General features: G+C 46.1%; 1 protein-coding gene across 2 annotated transcripts in view; it reads left to right on the top strand.

Annotated features, from left to right (window-relative positions):
- The first annotated feature begins 18,832 nt into the window (after positions 1-18,832).
- Positions 18,833-22,018, top strand: part of LOC141053894 (sodium/potassium-transporting ATPase subunit alpha-1-like) — a 57,743-nt gene continuing 54,557 nt past the window's right edge. Inside the window, exon 1 of one of the 2 annotated variants that reach the window (XM_073551049.1) lies at positions 18,833-18,856. In XM_073551049.1, the coding sequence (XP_073407150.1) occupies positions 18,848-18,856 (9 nt within the window). In that variant the 5' untranslated portion in view covers positions 18,833-18,847. Of the gene's footprint in view, positions 18,857-18,893; positions 19,142-22,018 lie in introns of those variants that run through there. The other variant, XM_073551047.1, reaches the window with a different exon arrangement.

Raw genomic sequence — 22,018 nt, 5'->3', positions numbered from 1 at the left:
AGCAGAGGCGTATCTAGGCTTCCTGGCACCCGGGGCAAGAATTAGTTTCGGCGCTCCCCCCCCCCCAAGTACATATGTGACTTGCACACTTAGCCATTTACCCCGAGCTGCTCTCTCTAATGATCTCAATGTTCAGTAAAAAACTGAAAGCAGGAAGAGAAGCTCGTTGTCAAGTATGAAAATCGCATATGAGTGAAGTGTCCGTGTGATGACTACTGGAACCTGCAGAGCTGAGTCCTGACATTGCAGCTTCTGAATTCTCACAACGAATGCACTGCACATTTTTAGGATTCTCCCTCGCCGATGTACAGTCATGTCAGCACAAGTATGTGATTTATATACTTCTGGCCACATTCCGACTAGACGTGCCCGGCCTCGCTCCGTTCATTATCATTGAGTGAGGCCACACACGTCTAGTCAGCATGTGACCGCATGTATGTAAATTACCGGCATGAGAAAATCCTGACAGCGTTCAGTGAGCACTGTGAGAATTCAGACGTCTGCAGTCACATAGAATGTCTGCAGACTCCGTACAAACCTGGACAACCCCTGTAATGCTCCTAACAAATAAAAACATGAGAATTAGTCAGTATCACAAATAACATTTACACCCAGGTACCTTATAGATGACGTCGTCTCTGGAGTCGTTCTCCTTTTCTTCTTCTTGTCCAGACCCCATGATGAGTTTTCTCATCCACACCTCGTCTCTGCAGACTTCCATCTTCTCCGGTCTTCTGCAGCAAATCTCCACACGATGCCCTTAAAGATAGAAGTGTCATTATAATGCTGCTAAATAATATACTGTCGCCTCACACTATTCCCCTCTCTCCTCATACTGTCTCCTCTAACATCCCTCTGTTCACCATACTGTCTCCTCATATATTTACCCCCTCACTCTCTATACTGTCTGCTCACACATACCCCTGACTCCCCATACTGTGTCCACATACATTAACCCATTCGCTCCCCATACTGTCTGCACCCAACCCCCATACTGTTTCCTCATACATACTCTGTGTCCTCAAATCTCCCCACACACATTAAATCCCCCCATCCCCACTCCAAATTCCTCACACACATTAAATAACCCCCATCCCCACTCCCAAATCCCCCCCACACATTATGTACCCTCCACTCCAAATCCCCCATACATTAACCCCATCCCCACTCATTAACCCCCATCCCCACTCCAAATCCCCCACACATTAAATAACCCCCATCCCCACTCCCAAATCCCCCCCACACATTATGTACCCCCCACTCCAAATCCCCCACATATTAACCCCATCCCTACTCATTAACCCCCCAAAAAATAACCCCATCCCCCACTCATTAATTCCATCCCCACTCATTAACCCCCCGTCCCTACTCCCAAATCCCCCCACACATTATGTACTCCCCCACTCCAAATCCCCCACACATTAACCCCCATCCCCACTCATTAACCCCCCACACATTAATTCCATCCCCACTCAATAACCCCCATCCCCACTCATTAACCCGCCACACATTAACCCCTATCCCCACTCATTAACCCCCCACACATTAACTCCCTACACATTAACCCCATCCCCTCTCTTTACCCCCCACACAGTAACCCCCATCCCCACTCTTTAACCCCCCACACAGTAACCCCCATCCCCACTTATTAACCCCACTACACATTAACCCCCCCACTCATTAACCCACACACTCTTTAACCTCCCCACACATTAATCCCCATCCCCGCATTAACCTCATCTCCACTCATTAATCCCCCCACGCATTAACCCCACTACACATTAACCCCATCGCCACACATTAAGACCCCCCATCTTCGGTGGTTTCTTCAGCTCCACATTGGAGCACACTTACCACCAGCGCTGAGCGTTCACTCTGGGTGCCGGGGAGTGACGTCAGCAGCGTGATCACGACATGTCACGCTGCTGACGTCGCTCAGGCCCGGCGGTCAGAGCTGCAATTGTACTGGCGTCTATACAGATGCCAGTACAATTGTTCCCTGGGAGCCGGCACGCGCACCTTCTCTGTGCCAGCTGTCAGCTTGACAGCTGACACAGAGAACCGCCGACTCTCAGGCCAGGGGGGGTGGCAGAACGCAGCCGCCAGGGAGGACACTGCGGACCGCTGCATTAGGCAGCATGACTGCGCCCCCTGCCGGCTGTCCACGGGGCATCTGCCCCGGCTGCCCCCCCTTGATACGCCCCTGTAATGGAGCGCATCATGCGTTCCAGAAACCGGAATGGAGTAATATTGAGGAAGGACAAACAGTGCTCAGAAATGCTGTTCAATGCAGCTCGTGCCTGGATGACGTGATCGGCCTGCACCCAAATAAACAGCACTCCCAGAAGCAGAGCTTCATTCAGTGGTGCCACAGGAATAATGCGTCCTGATCACTGGCCAACGCTCTCAGATGCAAATTACCCTCCACAAAGAATGTGCCGAAAGTCTTAAGGGGGTTTTACACATAGCGATATCGCTATGTGTGATACTTACCTCCGACCGCTCCCCCGCTGTCCATCGCTGATCGCGCAAGATCGGGCGGCTCCATTTCTCGTCGTCCGCTTCCTGCTGGGCTTCCTGCTGTGTGAGGCGAGAGACGCTGGACGCGGGCGGGAGGACGCCAGGATCGCTGTGTGTGAAAGGTGAGTATCGTGCGCTGCGTCGCTGCTGCATCACTGTGAGATCTGCCTGTGTGACAGCTCACTAGCGATCATTTAGCGATGCACCAGCAATCCTGACCGGGTCGGATCGCTGGTCGGATTGCTGGTGCATCACTAAATGTAAATGGGCCTTTATATTCTTACAGGACCACAGTTCATTATAGGATCAGATGCTGATTAGGTGCATATAACCTTACATATGCATCGTTTAGTCAGAGCACCTGGCACATTGCTAAAATAGCAAATACACTCCTCAATAGCATGGAGTAAAATAAATGTTTCCTCAAAAAGTAAATGAAAAAAGAAAATAGTAATAATATACTGACCCAATCATCATAAACCGCTCCAAAAGAGCTAAAGACGGCAGGCTGGGAAGGTGCGGGACCACATTGATTATAGATAACTACTAAAGTTTAGCTGTTCGTTTAGGCCTTTCGGGCTCTGTGATTCAAGCCAGAAGATCCAGCGTGTCCCACGCTGTAGGATTCTTTTATCCCAATCTCCCTGTCTGGCTGCGGGCTGCACTCTCTCTTTTACACAAAAGTTAATTTATCATCACCTCCATGTACCGTATTAACATGGCAGGCAAGGGGGGGTATCTCTCTTATGTCTAATATCCCCCAGATGTTCACCTATGCGGACACGTAATTCACGCTTTGTTTTTCCCACATAGTCAAGGGGGCAGGTACAAGTCCACAGATATACAACTCCATTGGTTTTACAATTTGCAAAGCTTTTCATTTCATATGTCCTTTTGGTGTAGGCACTGCAAAAGGTTTGAGATACACATATATATTTACAAAAACTACAGTGCCCACACTTAAAAGTGCCTGTTGCTCTATTCCGTAGCCACGTTTCCTTTCTCTTCTGAGGCTCCAGATGGCTACTCACCACCCGATCCTTTATTGACCTGACCTTCCTGAATGTAGCTGACGGACCCGGGGTAATACAATCACATATATCATTATCCATTTTAAGGATAGACCAGTACCTCTCAAGAATGTCCATGACTTTTCCAGATTGATCATCAAAGGTTCCTATTAGTCTAGTGATTGTATTTGAATCCTCCTTAACCCTCGAGACCAACAAGGACATCCTACTTACTTGTTTTGCATGTTTATAGGCAGGTTCGATCACCCTTGTTGGGTACCCCCCTGCTTTTAAACCTCCCCCATAAGTCTCTTGACTGTAATTCAAAGTCACTCCAATCAGAACAGTTCATCCGAACTCTGAGGAACTGACCCCTCGGTATACCTTGTTTTAGAGGGGGGGATGGTAGCTCTCCCACCTCAAGAGACTATTGGTCGAAGTTGGTTTTCGATGTAGGCAGGTTTTAAGAGAGCCATCTGGAGAAATGGAGATATTTACGTCTAAGAAGGTAATCTGATCACCACCCACCTCATGGGTGAAGAAAAGACCCATCTCATTATTATTTAAGGTATCCACAAAGGACCTGAATGATTCTCCACACCCCGCCTAGAGGACGAGGATGTCGTCGATGTAACGTCCCCAGAATAATATCCTAGGGGACCAGATAACATCCTCGTCCCCAAAGACCTTTGTGTCCTCCCACCAACCCAGGAGCAAATTAGCATAAGTAGGGGCACAAGGGCTCCCCATCGCTGTGCCCCTGAGTTGGTGGTAGTACCTCCCATTAAAGAGGAAAAAATTATAACACAATACTACAAATTCAAGAAGTTCCAGCAAAAAATTGTTGTGTGCTCCAAAATGAATACCTCTCCCCTTAAGAAAATGCTCAACAGCTCTTAGACCTTCTGTATGGCCAATACTGCTATACAAAGCCTCAACATCAATGGAGGCCAGTATTGTGCCTGGGTCCACTGTAATTCCTTCAAGTTTATTAAGAAGGTCCATTGTGTCTCTCAAATACGAGGGGAGAGATAGCACAAATGGTCTCAATAATTGATCCAAATAAATACTGGAATTCTGACAGAGTGCATCGATCCCCAAGACAATCTGTCTACCTTTAAGGGGGTCAATGCCCTTGTGTATCTTGGGCAGGGAGTAAAACGTAGCTGTGACTGGCCACTTGGGTAGTAGAAAGCTGAACTCATTTTTTGAGATCAGCTTCAACTCCAAAGCCCTTCTTAGCAATGCCGACAGTCTCAGGCTATATTCCTTCGTCGGATCACCCCTGAGTGTCTCATATGTTGATCTATCAGAGAGAATCGTCATGCACATTTGGATATATTTGTCTCTATTGAGGATGACCGTGTTACCCCCTTTATCCGAAGGCTTCAATACAATCTGGTCATTATCACCAAGTTCCTCCAATGCCTTTCTTTCACGGAAGGAGAGGTTAGGTGGAACCCTATCTCTCTTAGAATCAATCTTACAAATCTCTGCCGAGACAAGCTGTTGAAAAATATCAATGCTACCAGTGTCACCAATTGATGGCATCTTTTTACTTTTTAGTTTCAAATCAGAAAAAAGGCCCACCCCAATATCTCTCTGTCCTTCCTCAGCCAAATCAGCTAAATGCATTACATCAGGAAGTTCATCCTCAGTTATTCCAAGTTGTTGACATTTATTTTTCTCATTGAGGGCAAAAAAATTTTTTCCACTTGAGTTTCCGTATAAATAAACTGATATCCTTAATCCATACAAATGGGTCAAACCTAGTCATTGGAACAAATGACAGACCCCGCTCAAGAACCCTCTTTTCTATATCTGACAGATTATACGAGGACAAGTTAATTATCTGATTCTCATTGCCCTCTTCCGCCAGGACACTCATTTGGCGTTCGTTTGATTTGTCCGCTCCCGTAGTTTGTATGGTGCTAAGCCCCTGGTTTCTAAAAAAGATGCTGAAGAGGAGGAAGTATTTATATTTGCTGGATAATTTATTTCCTGCATTTTGTAGGAAGTTCTCATGGAGTAGCGATCGGTATCCTGCCATCTTCTAAAACTACCCCTACGTCCTCGTCCCTTGTTTTTGAAATAAGGCCTGGAAGTATAAAATTTTGGGCCCCCTTCAGCGTCTGAGGATTCAATATCTGAAGATGAAATATCACCAGGATTACCCCTAAAAGTAAGGGCAGGGTATGCCCGTTTTTCCCTAAACTCTGTTGAATCCCTTACAAATCGTTTATGTTTCCTTTCTTTGATAAAAATATGGTATTTCTCAACCGTATTCTTGAGATTTTCTTCCTTTGTTACAAAATCAGCAGCTGTCTTCAATTTAAGGGTCGCCTCAGTGAGTTCCTTAACCCTCAATGAAGTTTTTTCCAATGTTTATTTATTATTAGGGATACCGACGTTGTGCGGGGGCGCCATATCGTCAACAACTAGGGTGCCAACCTCCGCGGCTAGGAAGGGCTGAAATAGGGCGGACTAGGGCAATTTAGCCTTTGGCCCATATTTTGTTATGACTATATAGATTTAAAACAGTATTTCTGCTACCCTTCATTTTTTGTCCTCTACCCCTCCCTCTTTTAGTCATTTCTACTAATCTTTTTAGTGATTGAATTAAAAGCTATATTTTAGGGGTTTTTTCTATCTCAATTAACCATTCGGTTTTTTTTTGAGCAAACCAAGAAGAATAGACTGTTATCTATATATTGACTTTTGAATTTAAGCGTTTCTTTCTGGTTGGTCAAGAAAACAGACTTTTGTTTATGTAAGCCTGTAATATCGACTTGTAATCTGATATGTGATATAACATAATGTGCTCTTATCCTTGATGACTAATGATATGCTAATTATGCATTGTCTAGCCCAGATAGTTGATTTTTAAAAACAGAGGAGGAAAATCTATGCAAACAGATTACATAATCAAACAAGGTGACTTGGTAGTCACGATTCTTCCCCTTATCTGTGATGCTGGACTGAAGGACACTTGTTAAATATAAAAATAGGTGACATGCCTCTGTACAGAGAGAGAGAGAAACAGAGAGATTGAGAGACAGCCAGAGATTCTGTCAAGACATCCAAACATCCAGGGGACCCTACAGGACTGCTGCCAATACATCATGGCCCCATCATGAGGGACACAGATCTATTATTCTGCAGGAAACAACCTAGAGGTTCTCAGCCCTGGTTGGTTTAATACAGATTTGCTCCATTGACCATCGCTGAACCATGGATATGTTTGGAGAAAATCAGGAATGGGACCCGCTGGTTGACTGACTCCATGTAGATGTTCAGAGAAGCCAGGTTGTGACCCTCTGGTCAACTGGTCTTATACCTCATTGGACTGTAATCTTCCTAAACTTGGGGAGCTGGGAGCTCTGAAGAAACAGCTGCCATTATCCGTGCAAGTCAGCGTAAGGGTGACACTCTGTAATGTGCACCATGTTGGTGTATTTTGCTGGGACTGTTCTACGTGTTATCTCCCTGTTTTGTGATTCAATAAAGTATTGCCACACTGTTTTACCCTCACCCTGTGTTGTCTGAGTAGCGTTATGTCCATGTTAAAGGGAGAGTGGGCATTTGGCAGGACGATCCTTCGTCCATTCGGTTCCGGCTAGCGGACCTGGGCACCCGCCGACCTCCTGTGTCTCCACATTATGGTGATAGTAGTGGGATACTACTCAGCCCAGCAGAACCGGGGCAGCAGCAGGGGACTGGTGCTCTCACACACCGTCCAGGGCTCCACAACCAGGGAGGCATGCAGACAGACCCAATAGACCATAGATGAGGCATGCACAGCAGGTTTCAGATGTTACTATGTCCAACCCCACCAACTTGGCCTTGGGAAGAAGACCAGAGTGGATGTAAAACCTCTACAAGAAACATAAACTACAGGAGCTGTGCCCGCTTCAACGGATTGAATAGGATTTAATTCAGGAACTGCGGATTGCAGAGGAAGCCATGTGTGGAGCCACCATTTGTTTATCATCAATTACGTGTGGAGTTTATTTCTAAGGAAGACACGGAATATGCTCTGAGGAAACTGGACGATAAAAAGTTGTGTGTCATAATAGTGAGACCTCTTCCATTCGGAACTGTGGTTAAAGACATGTTGTGGACTGTTCCCATTAGTGGTAAAGGATGATCAGAATCCTATCACATCTGGCTAATTAAGATATGGGAGCAAGCTGGAGATACTGCATTGTAGCTTAATTAACCAGACGTCCCTTTTTAGCAAACCAAGAAAAGACTTATCTGTAGTTTGGCTTTTGAATTTAAGCATTTTTTTCTGGCTGGTCAAGAAAACTGGCTGTGTAAAGGCCCCGTCACACAACTTTTGTGACACAACAGCGATCTCACCAGCGAGATCGCGGTGTGTGACAGCGATCAGCGACCGGCCCCCCTGCCGGTATCGCTGATCGCTGCAAGAAACCTCTGGACATTTTTTTCGTCGCTGATCTCCCGCTGGCCAGCACACATTGCTGCATGTGACAGGCGGGAGATCAACGATCAGCTGTACTAGGATGTAAAAAATAATAAGAAAAATAAAAAATATTGTTCTTATTCTCACCTTCCGGCGTCCCGCGCAGCATTCCCGCCTTTCTCCACGCTCCGGTCCCAGTAATCCTTTGCAAGAATGACCGCGAGACTTCGCGATCCCGCGAGAACGGACGTCATCGCGGTCATTCTCGCAAAGGATTACTGGGACCGGAGCGTGGAGAAAGGCGGGAATGCTGCGCGGGACGTCGGAAGGTGAGAATAACAATATTTTTTATTTTAATTCTATTTTTGACATGGATCCATGGCATCAGCACTAAAGAGCACTGCGACGCCGCACGCTCGGTGTCGCTGGGCTGATCGCTGGTGAAGCTGCCTGTCTGACAGCTCACCAGCGATCACATAGCGACTCACCAGCGGTCCTGACACGTTGATATCGTTGTCGGGATCGCTGGTAAGTCGCTATGTGTGACTCCAGCTTAAGCCTGTAATATTGGCTTGTAAGCTGTGATATAACATAGTGTGCTCCCATCCTTGAAGACTAGTGATGTTTATTGATATGTTAATTGTGCATTGTGTATGCCAGATAGTTTGTTGATTTTTAAAAGCAGAGGAGTAAAATTAGGCAAATAGATTACATAATTAAACAAGGCGAATTGGTCGTCACCATTCTTCCCCTATTACGTGATGCTGGACTGAAGGACACTTGTTAAATATAAAATGGGTTACATGCTTCTGCAGAGAGAGGCTGAAAGACAGCCAGAGATTCTGCCAAGACATCCAAACATGCAGGGGACCCTACAGGACAGCTGCCAATATATTATGGCCTCATCACGATGGACACGGGTCTATCATTCTGCAGGAAACAACCTAGGAGTTATCGGCCCTGGTTGGAAGAATACAGATCTGCTCCATTGACCATCGCTGAACCATAGAATATGGTAAAAATAAGAAGGGTCCTGGGGTGTCACATGGCCAGGAACACATGGGGCCCATAGTATATGTGTGTGCATATGAAAATGGTAGAATAATAATATGGTGCTACATTAACAGTGCCCCGACCATAAGGAGAAAATGTGAAATAAAGTAAAGGCACTGTGGCACAGTCTGCCATAAGCGCACTCTATACAAAAGACTGTTCATTAACCCCTGAATAGATAGAGGTGAAATCAATCATATGCCTTGCAGTGTTGGGGTCCTGGGTTCAATTCCCACCAAGGACAACATGTGGAAGGAGTTTGTATGTTCTCCCCGTGTTTGCGTGGGTTTCCTCCCACATTCCAAAGACAGCGTAAAGCGCTGTGGAATTAACGGCGCTATAGTAATGAGTAAAATAAATAAATACCAAATGTTATACAAGCAGTCCTGCAGGCTGCAAAGGTAAAAGGCACAGTTAACATCCCATAGATACATGAAGGCAAAGTGCCTGGCAATGAGACCCTAACCCCCTGGAGAAGCTGACGGTGGGGTTTGCTGCACCTTATTGCCAGGTAATACACTCAGGCACTTTGCCTTCATGTATCTTTGGGATGTTAACTGTGCCTTTTACCTTTGCAGCCTGAGGGACTGCTTGTATGATTGATTTCACCTCTGTCTATTCAGGGGTGTATTAACAGTGTTTTGTATAGAGTGAGCTTATGGCGGACTGAGCTACAGTGCCCTTTACTTTATTTAAGATACGATACGATACACTTTATTGATCCCGAGGGAAATTATGGTATCACAGCAGCGTTACAAACAAAACATTAACAGCATTACTACATTACAAACAGCACTGCATAGAGTAATTACCAGACACAGATCTTGCACATGACTAACCACAATACGTAACAAGCAAAGGTGCACAAGTCTCTGATCCTTTACATTAGTGCGCCGGCCCTAGGTCGTAGCCATCTTTCACCCTTAGTGAATACATCCCCATAGCAGGAGGCACAAACGATATCCTGAATTTCTCCTTCTTGCACCTTAGTAGGATTAGACGGCTGCTGAATGTGCTCTTCTGATTCCAGAACAGCCCGTATAGGGGGGTGTATTATTGTGCATTATAGCCCTACACTTCTTCTGAATCCTATCTTCCACTACCTCCTCAAAAGAGTCAAGATGGAGGCCAACAGCCGCGCTTGCTTTCTTGATAAGTTTGTTGAGCTTATTAGTGCCAGTTACTCGCACACCGCTGCCCCAGCAAGTGAGAGCAAAAAAGACGGCGCTTGCTACAATGGACTGGTAGAACATTTCCAGCATTTTACTGCACACATTGAACGACCTGAGCTTCTGCAGAAAGTACAGTCTGCTCATTCCCTTCTTGTAAACCTTCTCTGTATGTCACCTCCAATCGAGTTTACTGGCGAGGTGAACTCCCAAGTATTTGTAGCTCTCAACCCTCTCCACCTCCTGGCCAGCAGTAGTGATCGGTAAGTAGTCATCCTTTCTCCTTCGATAACTCATCACCATCTCCTTGGTTTTCTTTACATTTAGTTCTAGACAGTTAGTCCGGCACCAATCCACAAAGTCAGAAACCACCCTTCTATATTCCTCCTCCCCCCGATCCCCCGCGATTCCCCCTACAATCACTGAGTCATCAGAGAATTTTTGGAGGTGACACAAATTGGATTTATACTGAAAGTCAGCTGTATACAATGTGAAGAGGAAGGGCGACAGCACTGCTCCGTACACTGCCAGATACCACCTCCTCCATCCTTACAAACTGCGGCCTGTCCGTCAGGGAGTCGCTTATCCAGTTCACCATCCCCTCATCCACCTCCATATCAGTCAACTTATATCGTAATAAGAGCGGCTGCAAGGTGTTGAAAGCACTAGAGACGTCAAAGAACATGGCGTGCCCTGCAGATCCATCATTGTCCAAGAATGAATGTATGTAGCAGAGACACTACAGCGTCATCCACCCCCAATCTCTGATGGTACGCAAACTGCAGGGGGTCAGTGTAGGCCCTCACTCTCAGGCACAAGTAGGCAAGTACTATTCTGTCCAACGACTTCATAGCCTGCGATGTTAAGGCCACTGGACGATAGTCGTGTAGGGAAGTTGGAAAGGTGATCTTGGGGACCGGCACCAGGCAGGTGGTCTTCCACAGCACTGGTATTCTCTGGGATTGTAGGCTCCTGTTAAACAGAAGCTGAAAGACAGTACACAGTTGGTTTGCACACTTAGGACACGTGGACCTTCAGGCCCAGCTGCTTTGCCAATGGCGAGTTTATGAAACTGTTTCCTCACATCACTTGGGGAGACAGTGAAGGCGGACAGTTCATCCCCCAAAGTCAATGGTGCCGATCGTTCCTCGGCTCCATCCCTCATTCCTGATGACGCAGCACATGTGTTGGTCGGGGCACCGTTAATGTAGCACCATATTATTATTCTACCATTCCATATGCACACACATACTATGGGCCCCATGTGTTCCTGGCCATGGGACACTCCAGGACTCTTCTCCTCATTTTCATTCTGTTGTTAAATAATTTTTTCAATAAATTTTGTTGTTTTACCGTATACACTAGTTCGCTCTTTAATGCTGTTTTCTTTTTGGGTTCTCTGTTATGACAGGAAGTGCGATTTACTTTTGAGCAACTTTCTTTTTGGTTTTGCCTCCTGTACACTATATACCCCTCCTCCTGTATATATACCTCTCCTGTACACTATATATACCCCCTCCTCCTGTATATATACCCCTCCTGTACACTATATACCCCTCCTCCTGTATATATACCCCTCCTGTACACTATATACCCCTCCTCCTGTATATATACCCCTCCTGTACACTATATACCCCTCCTCCTGTATATACCCCTCCTGTACACTATATACCCCTCCTCCTGTACACTATATACCCCTCCTCCTGTATATATACCCCTCCTATACACTATAGACCCCCTCCTCCTGTATATATACCCCTCCTGTACACTATATACCCCTCCTCCTGTATATATACCCCTCCTATACACTATATACTCCCTCCTCCTGTATATATACCTCTCCTGTACACTATATACCCCTCCTCCTGTATATATACCTCTCCTGTACACTCTATACCCCCTCCTCCTGTATATATACCTCTCCTGTACACTATATACCCCTCCTCCTGTATATATACCTCTCCTGTACACTCTATACCCCCTCCTCCTGTATATATACCTCTCCTGTACACTATATACCCCTCCTCCTGTATATATACCTCTCCTGTACATTATATACCACTCCTCCTGTATATATACCTCTCCTGTACACTATATACCCCCTCCTCCTGTATATATACCCCTCCTGTACACTATATACCTCTCCTCCTGTATATATACCTCTCCTGTACACTCTATACCCCCTCCTCCTGTATATATACCCCACCTGTACACTATATACCCCTCCTCCTGTATATATACCTCTCCTGTACACTATATACTCCCTCCTCCTGTATATATACCTCTCCTGTACACTATATACCCCTCCTCCTGTATATATACCTCTCCTGTACACTATATACCCCTCCTCCTGTATATATACCCCTCCTGTACACTATATACCTCCTCCTCCTGTATATATACCTCTCCTGTACACTATATACCCCTCCTCCTGTATATATACCCCTCCTGTACACTATATACCCCTCCTCCTGTATATATACATCTCCTGTACACTATATACCCCCTCCTCCTGTATATATACCTCTCCTCTACACTATATACCCCTCCTCCTGTATATATACCTCTCCTCTACACTATATACCCCCTCCTCCTGTATATATACCCCTCCTGTACACTATATACCCCTCCTCCTGTATATATACCTCTCCTGTACACTATATACTCCCTCCTCCTGTATATATACCTCTCCTGTACACTATATACCCCCTCCTCCTGTATATATACCCCTCCTGTACACTATATACCCCTCCTCCTGTATATATACCCCTCCTGTACACTATATACCCCTCCTCCTGTATATATACCTCTCCTGTACACTATATACCCCTCCTCCTGTATATATACCCCTCCTGTACACTATATACCCCCTCCTCCTGTATATATACCCCTCCTGTACACTATATACCCCTCCTCCTGTATATATACCTCTCCTCTACACTATATACCCCTCCTCCTGTATATATACCTCTCCTGTACACTATATACCCCTCCTCCTGTATATATACCCCTCCTGTACACTATATACCCCTCCTCCTGTATATATACCTCTCCTCTACACTATATACCCCTCCTCCTGTATATATACCTCTCCTGTACACTATATACTCCCTCCTCCTGTATATATACCTATCCTCTACACTATATACCCCTCCTCCTGTATATATACCCCTCCTGTACACTATATACCCCTCCTCCTGTATATATACCCCTCCTGTACACTATATACCCCTCCTCCTGTATATATACCTCTCCTCTACACTATATACCCCTCCTCCTGTATATATACCTCTCCTGTACACTATATACTCCCTCCTCCTGTATATATACCTCTCCTGTACACTATATACCCCCTCCTCCTGTATATATACCTCTCCTGTACACTATATACCCCTCCTCCTGTATATATACCCCTCCTGTACACTATATACCCCCTCCTCCTGTATATATACCCCTCCTGTACACTATATACCCCTCCTCCTGTATATATACCCCTCCTGTACACTATATACCCCTCCTCCTGTATATATACCTCTCCTGTACACTATATACCCCCTCCTCCTGTATATATACCTCTCCTGTACACTATATACTCCCTCCTCCTGTATATATACCTCTCCTGTACACTATATACCCCTCATCCTGTATATATACCCCTCCTGTATACTATATACCCCTCCTCCTGTGTATATACCTCTCCTGTACACTATATACCCCCTCCTCCTGTATATATACCTCTCCTGTACACTATATACCCCCTCCTCCTGTATATATACCCCTCCTGTACACTATATACCCCTCCTCCTGTATATATACCTCTCCTGTACACTATATACCCCCTCCTCCTGTATATATATCTCTCCTGTACACTATATACCCCTCCTCCTGTATATATACCTCTCCTGTACACTATATACCCCTCCTCCTGTATATATACCCCTCCTGTACACTATATACCCCTCCCCCTGTATATATACCTCTCCTGTACACTATATACCCCCTCATCCTGTATATATACCCTCCTGTACACTATATACCCCTCCTCCTGTATATATACCCCTCCTGTACACTATATACCCCCTCCTCCTGTATATATACCTCTCCTGTACACTATATACCCCTCCTCCTGTATATATACCCCTCCTGTACACTATATACCCCTCCTCCTGTATATATACCTCTCCTGTACACTATATACCCCCTCCTCCTGTATATATACCTCTCCTGTACACTATATACCCCTCCTCCTGTATATATACCTCTCCTGTACACTATATACCCCCTCCTCCTGTATATATACCTCTCCTGTACACTATATACCCCCTCCTCCTGTATATATACCCTTCCTGTACACTATATACTCCCTCCTCCTGTATATATACCTCTCCTGTACACTATATACTCCCTTCCCCTGTATATATACCTCTCCTGTACACTATATACCCCTCCTCCTGTATATATACCTCTCCTGTACACTATATACTCCCTCCTCCTGTATATATACTCCTCCTGTACACTATATACCCCCTCCTCCTGTATATATACCTCTCCTGTACACTATATACCCCCTCCTCCTGTGTATATACCTCTCCTGTACACTATATACCCCCTCCTCCTGTATATATACCCCTCCTGTACACTATATACCCCTCCTCCTGTATATATACCTCTCCTGTACACTATATACTCCCTCCTCCTGTATATATACTCCTCCTGTACACTATATACCCCCTCCTCCTGTATATATACCTCTCCTGTACACTATATACCCCCTCCTCCTGTGTATATACCTCTCCTGTACACTATATACTCCCTCCTCCTGTATATATACCCCTCCTGTACACTATATACTCCCTCCTCCTGTATATATACCCCTCCTTTACACTATATACCCCTCCTCCTGTATATATACCTCTCCTGTACACTATATACTCCCTCCTCCTGTATATATACCCCTCCTGTACACTATATACACCCTCCTCCTGTATATATACCCCTCCTGTACACTATATACCCCTCCTCCTGTATATATACCCCTCCTGTACACTATATACCCCCTCCTCCTGTATATATACCTCTCCTATACACTATATACCCCTCCTCCTGTATATATACCTCTCCTGTACACTATATACCTCCTCCTCCTGTATATATACCCTCTCCTGTACACTATATACTCCCTCCTCCTGTATATATACCTCTCCTGTACACTATATACTCCCTCCTCCTGTATATATACCCCTCCTGTACACTATATACTCCCTCCTCCTGTATATATACCCCTCCTGTACACTATATACCCCCTCCTCCTGTATATATACCCCTCCTGTACACTATATACCCCTCCTCCTGTATATATACCCCTCCTGTACACTATATACCCCCTTGTCCTGTATATATACCTCTCCTGTACACTATATACCCCTCCTCCTGTATATATACCTCTCCTGTACACTATATACCTCCTCCTCCTGTATATATACCTCTCCTGTACACTATATACCCCCTCCTCCTGTATATATACCTCTCCTGTACACTATATACTCCCTCCTCCTGTATATATACCCCTCCTGTACACTATATACCCTCTCCTCCTGTATATATACCCCTCCTGTACACTATATACCCCTCCTCCTGTATATATACCCCTCCTGTACACTATATACCCCCTCCTCCTGTATATATACCTCTCCTGTACACTATATACCCCTCCTCCTGTATATATACCTATCCTGTACACTATATACCCCCTCCTCCTGTATATATACCTTTCCTGTACACTATATACTCCCTCCTCCTGTATATATACCCCTCCTGTACACTATATACCCCCTCCTCCTGTATATATACCCCTCCTGTACACTATATACCCCTCCTCCTGTATATATACCCCTCCTGTACACTATATACCCCCTCCTCCTGTATATATACCTCTCCTGTACACTATATACCCCTCCTCCTGTATATATACCTCTCCTGTACACTATATACCCCTTCCTCCTGTATATATACCTCTCCTGTACACTATATACCCCTCCTCCTGTATATATACACCTCTCCTGTACACTATATACCCCCTCCTCCTGTATATATACCTCTCCTGTACACTATATACTCCCTCCTCCTGTATATATACCTCTCCTGTACACTATATACCCCCTCCTCCTGTATATATACCTCTCCTGTACACTATATACCCCTCCTCCTGTATATATACCCCTCCTGTACACTATATACCCCTCCTCCTGTATATATACCTCTCCTGTACACTATATACCCCTCCTCCTGTATATATACCTCTCCTGTACACTATATTCTCCCTCCTCCTGTATATATACCTCTCCTGTACACTATATACCCCCTCCTACTGTACATATACCTCTCCTGTACACTATATACCCCCTCCTCCTGTATATATACCTCTCCTGTACACTATATACCCCCTCCTCCTGTATATATACCCCTCCTGTACACTATATACCCCTCCTCCTGTATATATACCTCTCCTGTACACTATATACCCCCTCCTCCTGTATATATTTCTCTCCTGTACACTATATACCCCTCCTCCTGTATATATACCTCTCCTGTACAATATATACCCCTCCTCCTGTATATATACCCCTCCTGTACACTATATACCCCTCCTCCTGTATATATACCCCTCCTGTACACTATATACCCCCTCCTCCTGTATATATACCCCTCCTGTACACTATATACCCCTCCTCCTGTATATATACCTCTCCTGTACACTATATACCCCCTCCTCCTGTATATATACCCCTCCTGTACACTATATACCCCTCCTCCTGTATATATACCCCTCCTGTACACTATATACTCCTCCTCCTGTATATATACCCCTCCTGTACACTATATACCCCTCCTCCTGTATATATACCTCTCCTGTACACTATATACCCCTCCTCCTGTATATATACCTCTCCTGTACACTATATACCCCTCCTCCTGTATATATACCTCTCCTGTGCACTATATACCCCTTCCTCCTGTATATATACCTCTCCTGTACACTATATACCCCTCCTCCTGTATATATACCTCTCCTGTACACTATATACCCCTTCCTCCTGTATATATACCCCTCCTGTACACTATATACCTCCTCCTCCTGTATATAGATTCAAAGATTCAAAGAAGCTTTATTGGCAGGACTAAATACACATTAGTTTTGCCAAAGCAGGTGTACAGAAGGGAATAGGGACTGTAGGGATGTTGGGAAGGGGCTGTAGGAAAGGTGGATGGGGGCAGATCCAGGATGAGGCTATAGAAGTCCATGGCATAGGGAAGGTGGATGGGGATTGGGGCATATCCAGGGTGGGTGCCATAGAAGTCCATGGCATATCAGAGTTCTCTTTCTCGCAGTCTATGGCATTCGCTCACATATTGCGCTGCTATCTCCACTGCTCTCTCTTCTTCCCCCATCAGGATGTATGTTTTCTCTTCCTCCTTCATGGTGGTGAAATCCGGGAAGAGATGTGAGAGTCTCCTGAAGTGAGTGTCCCTCACTGCTATGTACTTGGAGCAGTGTAGCAGGAAGTGGGTCTCATCCTCCAGGGCCTCCTGGTCACAGTGTTGGCACAGTCTTTCCTCCCTGGGCTTGTAGCTCTGCCTGTGTCGGCCGGATTCGATGGCCAGACTGTGGGCACTGAGTCTATACCGGCTCAGGATCTTGCGGTCTTTGGGGTCCGGGAGTTTCTCCAGGTATGGGGCCAGTCTGTAGTCTTTTTGTAGGCTCCGGTACATGGTCAGTTTCTGTGAGCTGATGATGTCGTTCTTCCAGTCACGTACCTCTCCTGGCCTTCGTCTACCATCTTCCTGATTCCGGCTTTTGTCAGGTTGTTGTGATTGGTTTTCTGGTCAGGTTGGGTTTGGGTGAGCTGTTCCGAGGGTCCTGGTTTTTCTGTTTCCCCTACATGTGTCAGGGCTTTATGGTGATGGGAGCTTGGATTGCTCCTACGTAGGTGAGCCCGGAATGACAGTGCCCTCTTTAGAACCGTTAGGTGTAGAGGGAATCTGCCCAGCTCGGCCCGGCAAGCACTGTTGGAGGTGCTCCGATGGACTTGGACTGTACACTATATACCCCCTGCTTCTGTATATATACCCCTCCTGTATATCCCACCAAGTACAACATCTGCAAGGAGTTTGTATGTTCTCCCCGTGTTTGCGTGGGTTTCCTCCCACATTCTAAAGACATACTAATAGGGAATTTAGATTGTGAGCCCCATCGGGGACATTGGTGATGATGCGTGCAAAATGTAAAGCGCTGCGGAATATGTTAGCGCTATATAAAAATAAAGATTATTATTATTATTATACCTCTCCTCCTGTATATATACCCCTCCTCCTGTACACTATATACCCCCTCCTCCTGTACACTATATACCCCCTCCTCCTGTACACTATATACCTGTCATGATCCAGTGTTGGATCTGGCGGTATTAAAAGCACAAAGTGAACTTTTTTACTTTGGAAAGTTCCAAGGTGTCTTGACTGTCCCCGGTGGTGGTGAGTGGTATTGCACTTTAGGGTTTTTTGCACTTAATTATGGATCAGGTGTGACACCCTATAAAGGTGTGCTCAGGGGGTTCACTGACTGCCTGTGATATTGTGTTCACTCTGTTTTTGGAGAGCCTGGATGAAGAATGGAGCTGGTGAGGAGTCCTGCGCAGCTTAGCCAGGGGGGACGTGTTGCAGCTATGGTGTCTGGACGAAGGGCTGGCATGGCGTGGTGGAGTCGCAGTGATGGTGTCAGCGGGAAGTGTCTGCATGGTCTGGTGGAGTGGCTACTATGGAGAGTGGCACTCACCATGTGGGACTTGGCCGCTGAGCTGGACTCAAGCATGCTCGACTTCGTGTCAGCAGCTGAACTCATCCTTGGGACTCTGGTTCTAATCAGCTGTAACTGGTGTTGGACTCTGCTCCGAGGCTGCACTAAGGTGAAGGATCCTGTTATGGTGATGGATCCAGGTGGAGGAGAAGATGCACTCAGGTGGTGGGCTCTGTTGCTAGGAGCGCACGCAACAGAGCAAAGCTAAGTGGTGTTTCCCCTGTATTATCTCTTTCCTCATGTGTGTTATTAGTGCAGTGGTGGGATTAGTCTCCGCACCGACCTATTCCCTAGTGAGGGTTTAGGGTCAGGGTGAGCAAGGGCGTTAAGGTACGCGTGCGGCGCCCGGTGCGAAACCGGCATAGGGAATGTTAGGAGTGCAGGGACACTGGCTCAGGGGAGCTCAGGAGGTCTCCAATTCCCTTTTCCCTATAGCAGGGCCCACCATTGTTAAAGTTACCCAGGTTCCCCCCTTTATTATTTAAATGCGCCTTACTGGAGGCGGTGTTTCCAGATATTGTATGTATAACGTGTAATACCTAAATTCGCCAGGTGGAGGCGGCGTATCCACCTGCACGTTTTTATTATTTAAATTCGCCCCACTGGAGGCGGTGTATCCAGGGTCACGTGTGTTATGGGTCCGCCTTGCGGTAACATCTGCGTCCCGACACACGTGATCATGACAATACCCCTCCTCCTGTGTATATATATGTCTCTCCTGTATAATATATACCTCTCCTCCTGTATATATACCCCTCCTCCTGTGTATATATATATATATGTCTCTCCTGTATAATATATACCCCTCCTTTTACACTATATACCCCTCCTCCTGTATATATACCCCTCCTGTACACTATATACTCCCTCCTCCTGTATATATACCTCTCCTGTACACTATATACTCCCTCCTCCTGTGTATATACCTTTCCTGTACACTATATACCCCCTCCTCCTGTATATATACCGCTCCTGTACACTATATACCCCCTCCTCCTGTATATATACCTCTCCTGTACACTATATACCCCTCCTCCTGTATATATACCCCTCCTGTACACTATATACCCCCTCCTCCTGTATATATACCCCTCCTGTACACTATATACCCCCTCCTCCTGTATATATACCTCTCCTGTACACTATATACCCCCTCCTCCTGTATATATACCTCTCCTGTACACTATATACCCCCTCCTCCTGTATATATACCCCTCCTCCTGACTATATACCCCTCCTCCTGACTATATACCCCTCCTCCTGACTATATACCCCTCCTGTACACTATATATACCCCTCCTGTACACTATATACCTCTCCTCCTGTATATATACCTCTCCTGTACACTATATACCCCCTCCTCCTGTATATATACCTCTCCTGTACACTATATACCCCCTCCTCCTGTATATATACCCCTCCTGTACACTATATACCCCTCCTCCTGTATATATACCCCTCCTGTACACTATATACCCCTCCTCCTGTATATATACCTCTCCTGTACACTATATACCCCTCCTCCTGTATATATACCCCTCCTCCTGTATATATACCTCTCCTGTACACTATATACCCCCTCCTCCTGTATATATACCTCTCCTGTACACTATATACCCCTCCTCCTGTATATATACCTCTCCTGTACACTATATACCCCCTCCTCCTGTACACTATATACCCTCTCCTGTACACTATATACCCCTCCTCCTGTATAGATTCAAGATTCAAAGAAGCTTTATTGGCAGGACTAAATACACATTAGTTTTGCCAAAGCAGGTGTACAGAAGGGAATAGGGACTGTAGGGATGTTGGGAAGGGGCTGTAGGAAAGGTGGATGGGGGCAGATCCAGGATGAGGCTATAGAAGTCCATGGCATAGGGAAGGTGGATGGGGGATTGGGGCATATCCAGGGTGGGTGCCATAGAAGTCCATGGCATATCATAGTTCTCTTTCTCACAGTCTATGGCATTCGTTCACATATTGCGCTGCTATCTCCACTGCTCTCTCTTCTTCCCCCATCAGGATGTATGTTTTCTCTTCCTCCTTCATGGTGGTGAAATCCGGGAAGAGATGTGAGAGTCTCCTGAAGTGAGTGTCCCTCACTGCTGAGTACTTGGAGCAGTGTAGCAGGAAGTGGGTCTCATCCTCCAGGGCCTCCTGGTCACAGTGTTGGCACAGTCTTTCCTCCCTGGGCTTGTAGCTCTGCCTGTGTCGGCCGGATTCGATGCCCAGACTGTGGGCACTGAGTCTATACCGGCTCAGGATCTTGCGGTCTTTGGGGTCCGGGAGTTTCTCCAGGTATGGAGCCAGTCTGTAGTCTCTCTGTAGACTCTGGTACATGGTCAGTTTCTGTGAGCTGATGATGTCGTTCTTCCAGTCACTTACGTACCTCTCCTGGCCTTCGTCTACCATCTTCCTGATTCCGGCTTTTGTCAGGTTGTTGTGATTGGTTTTCTGGTCAGGTTGGGTTTGGGTGAGCTGTTCCGAGGGTCCTGGTTTTTCTGTTTCCCCTACATGTGTCAGGGCTTTATGGTGATGGGAGCTTGGATTGCTCCTACGTAGGTGAGCCCGGAATGACAGTGCCCTCTTTAGAACCGTTAGGTGTAGAGGGAATCTGCCCAGCTCGGCCCGGCAAGCACTGTTGGAGGTGCTCCGATGGACTTGGAGTAGGTGCTTGCAGAATTCCAGGTGGAATATTTCTGTTGGGCTTGAATCCCACCTTGACCAGTCTGGGTAGGTGTGAGGACCCCAGACTTCGCTGCCATACAGGAGGATTGGGGCGATGATAGAATCAAAGATTTTTAACCAGACCCTCACTGGTGGCTTTAGATGGTAGAGTTTCCTTCGGATGGCATAGAAGGTTATGCATGCCTTGTCTTTCAGGGTCTCTATGGCTTGTTTGAAGCTCCCTGATCGGTGAATCTCTAGGCCCTGATAGGTATATTTGTCCGTTCCAGTAAGGGCGCAGTAAGGGCGCACTATA

This window comes from Dendrobates tinctorius, unplaced genomic scaffold (genome assembly GCF_039654945.1).
Source record: "Dendrobates tinctorius isolate UK_male_01 unplaced genomic scaffold, ASM3965494v1 ptg000172l, whole genome shotgun sequence".
Classification (NCBI taxonomy): Eukaryota; Metazoa; Chordata; class Amphibia; order Anura; family Dendrobatidae; genus Dendrobates; species Dendrobates tinctorius.
This window is presented reverse-complemented; position numbering and strand designations above follow the sequence as displayed.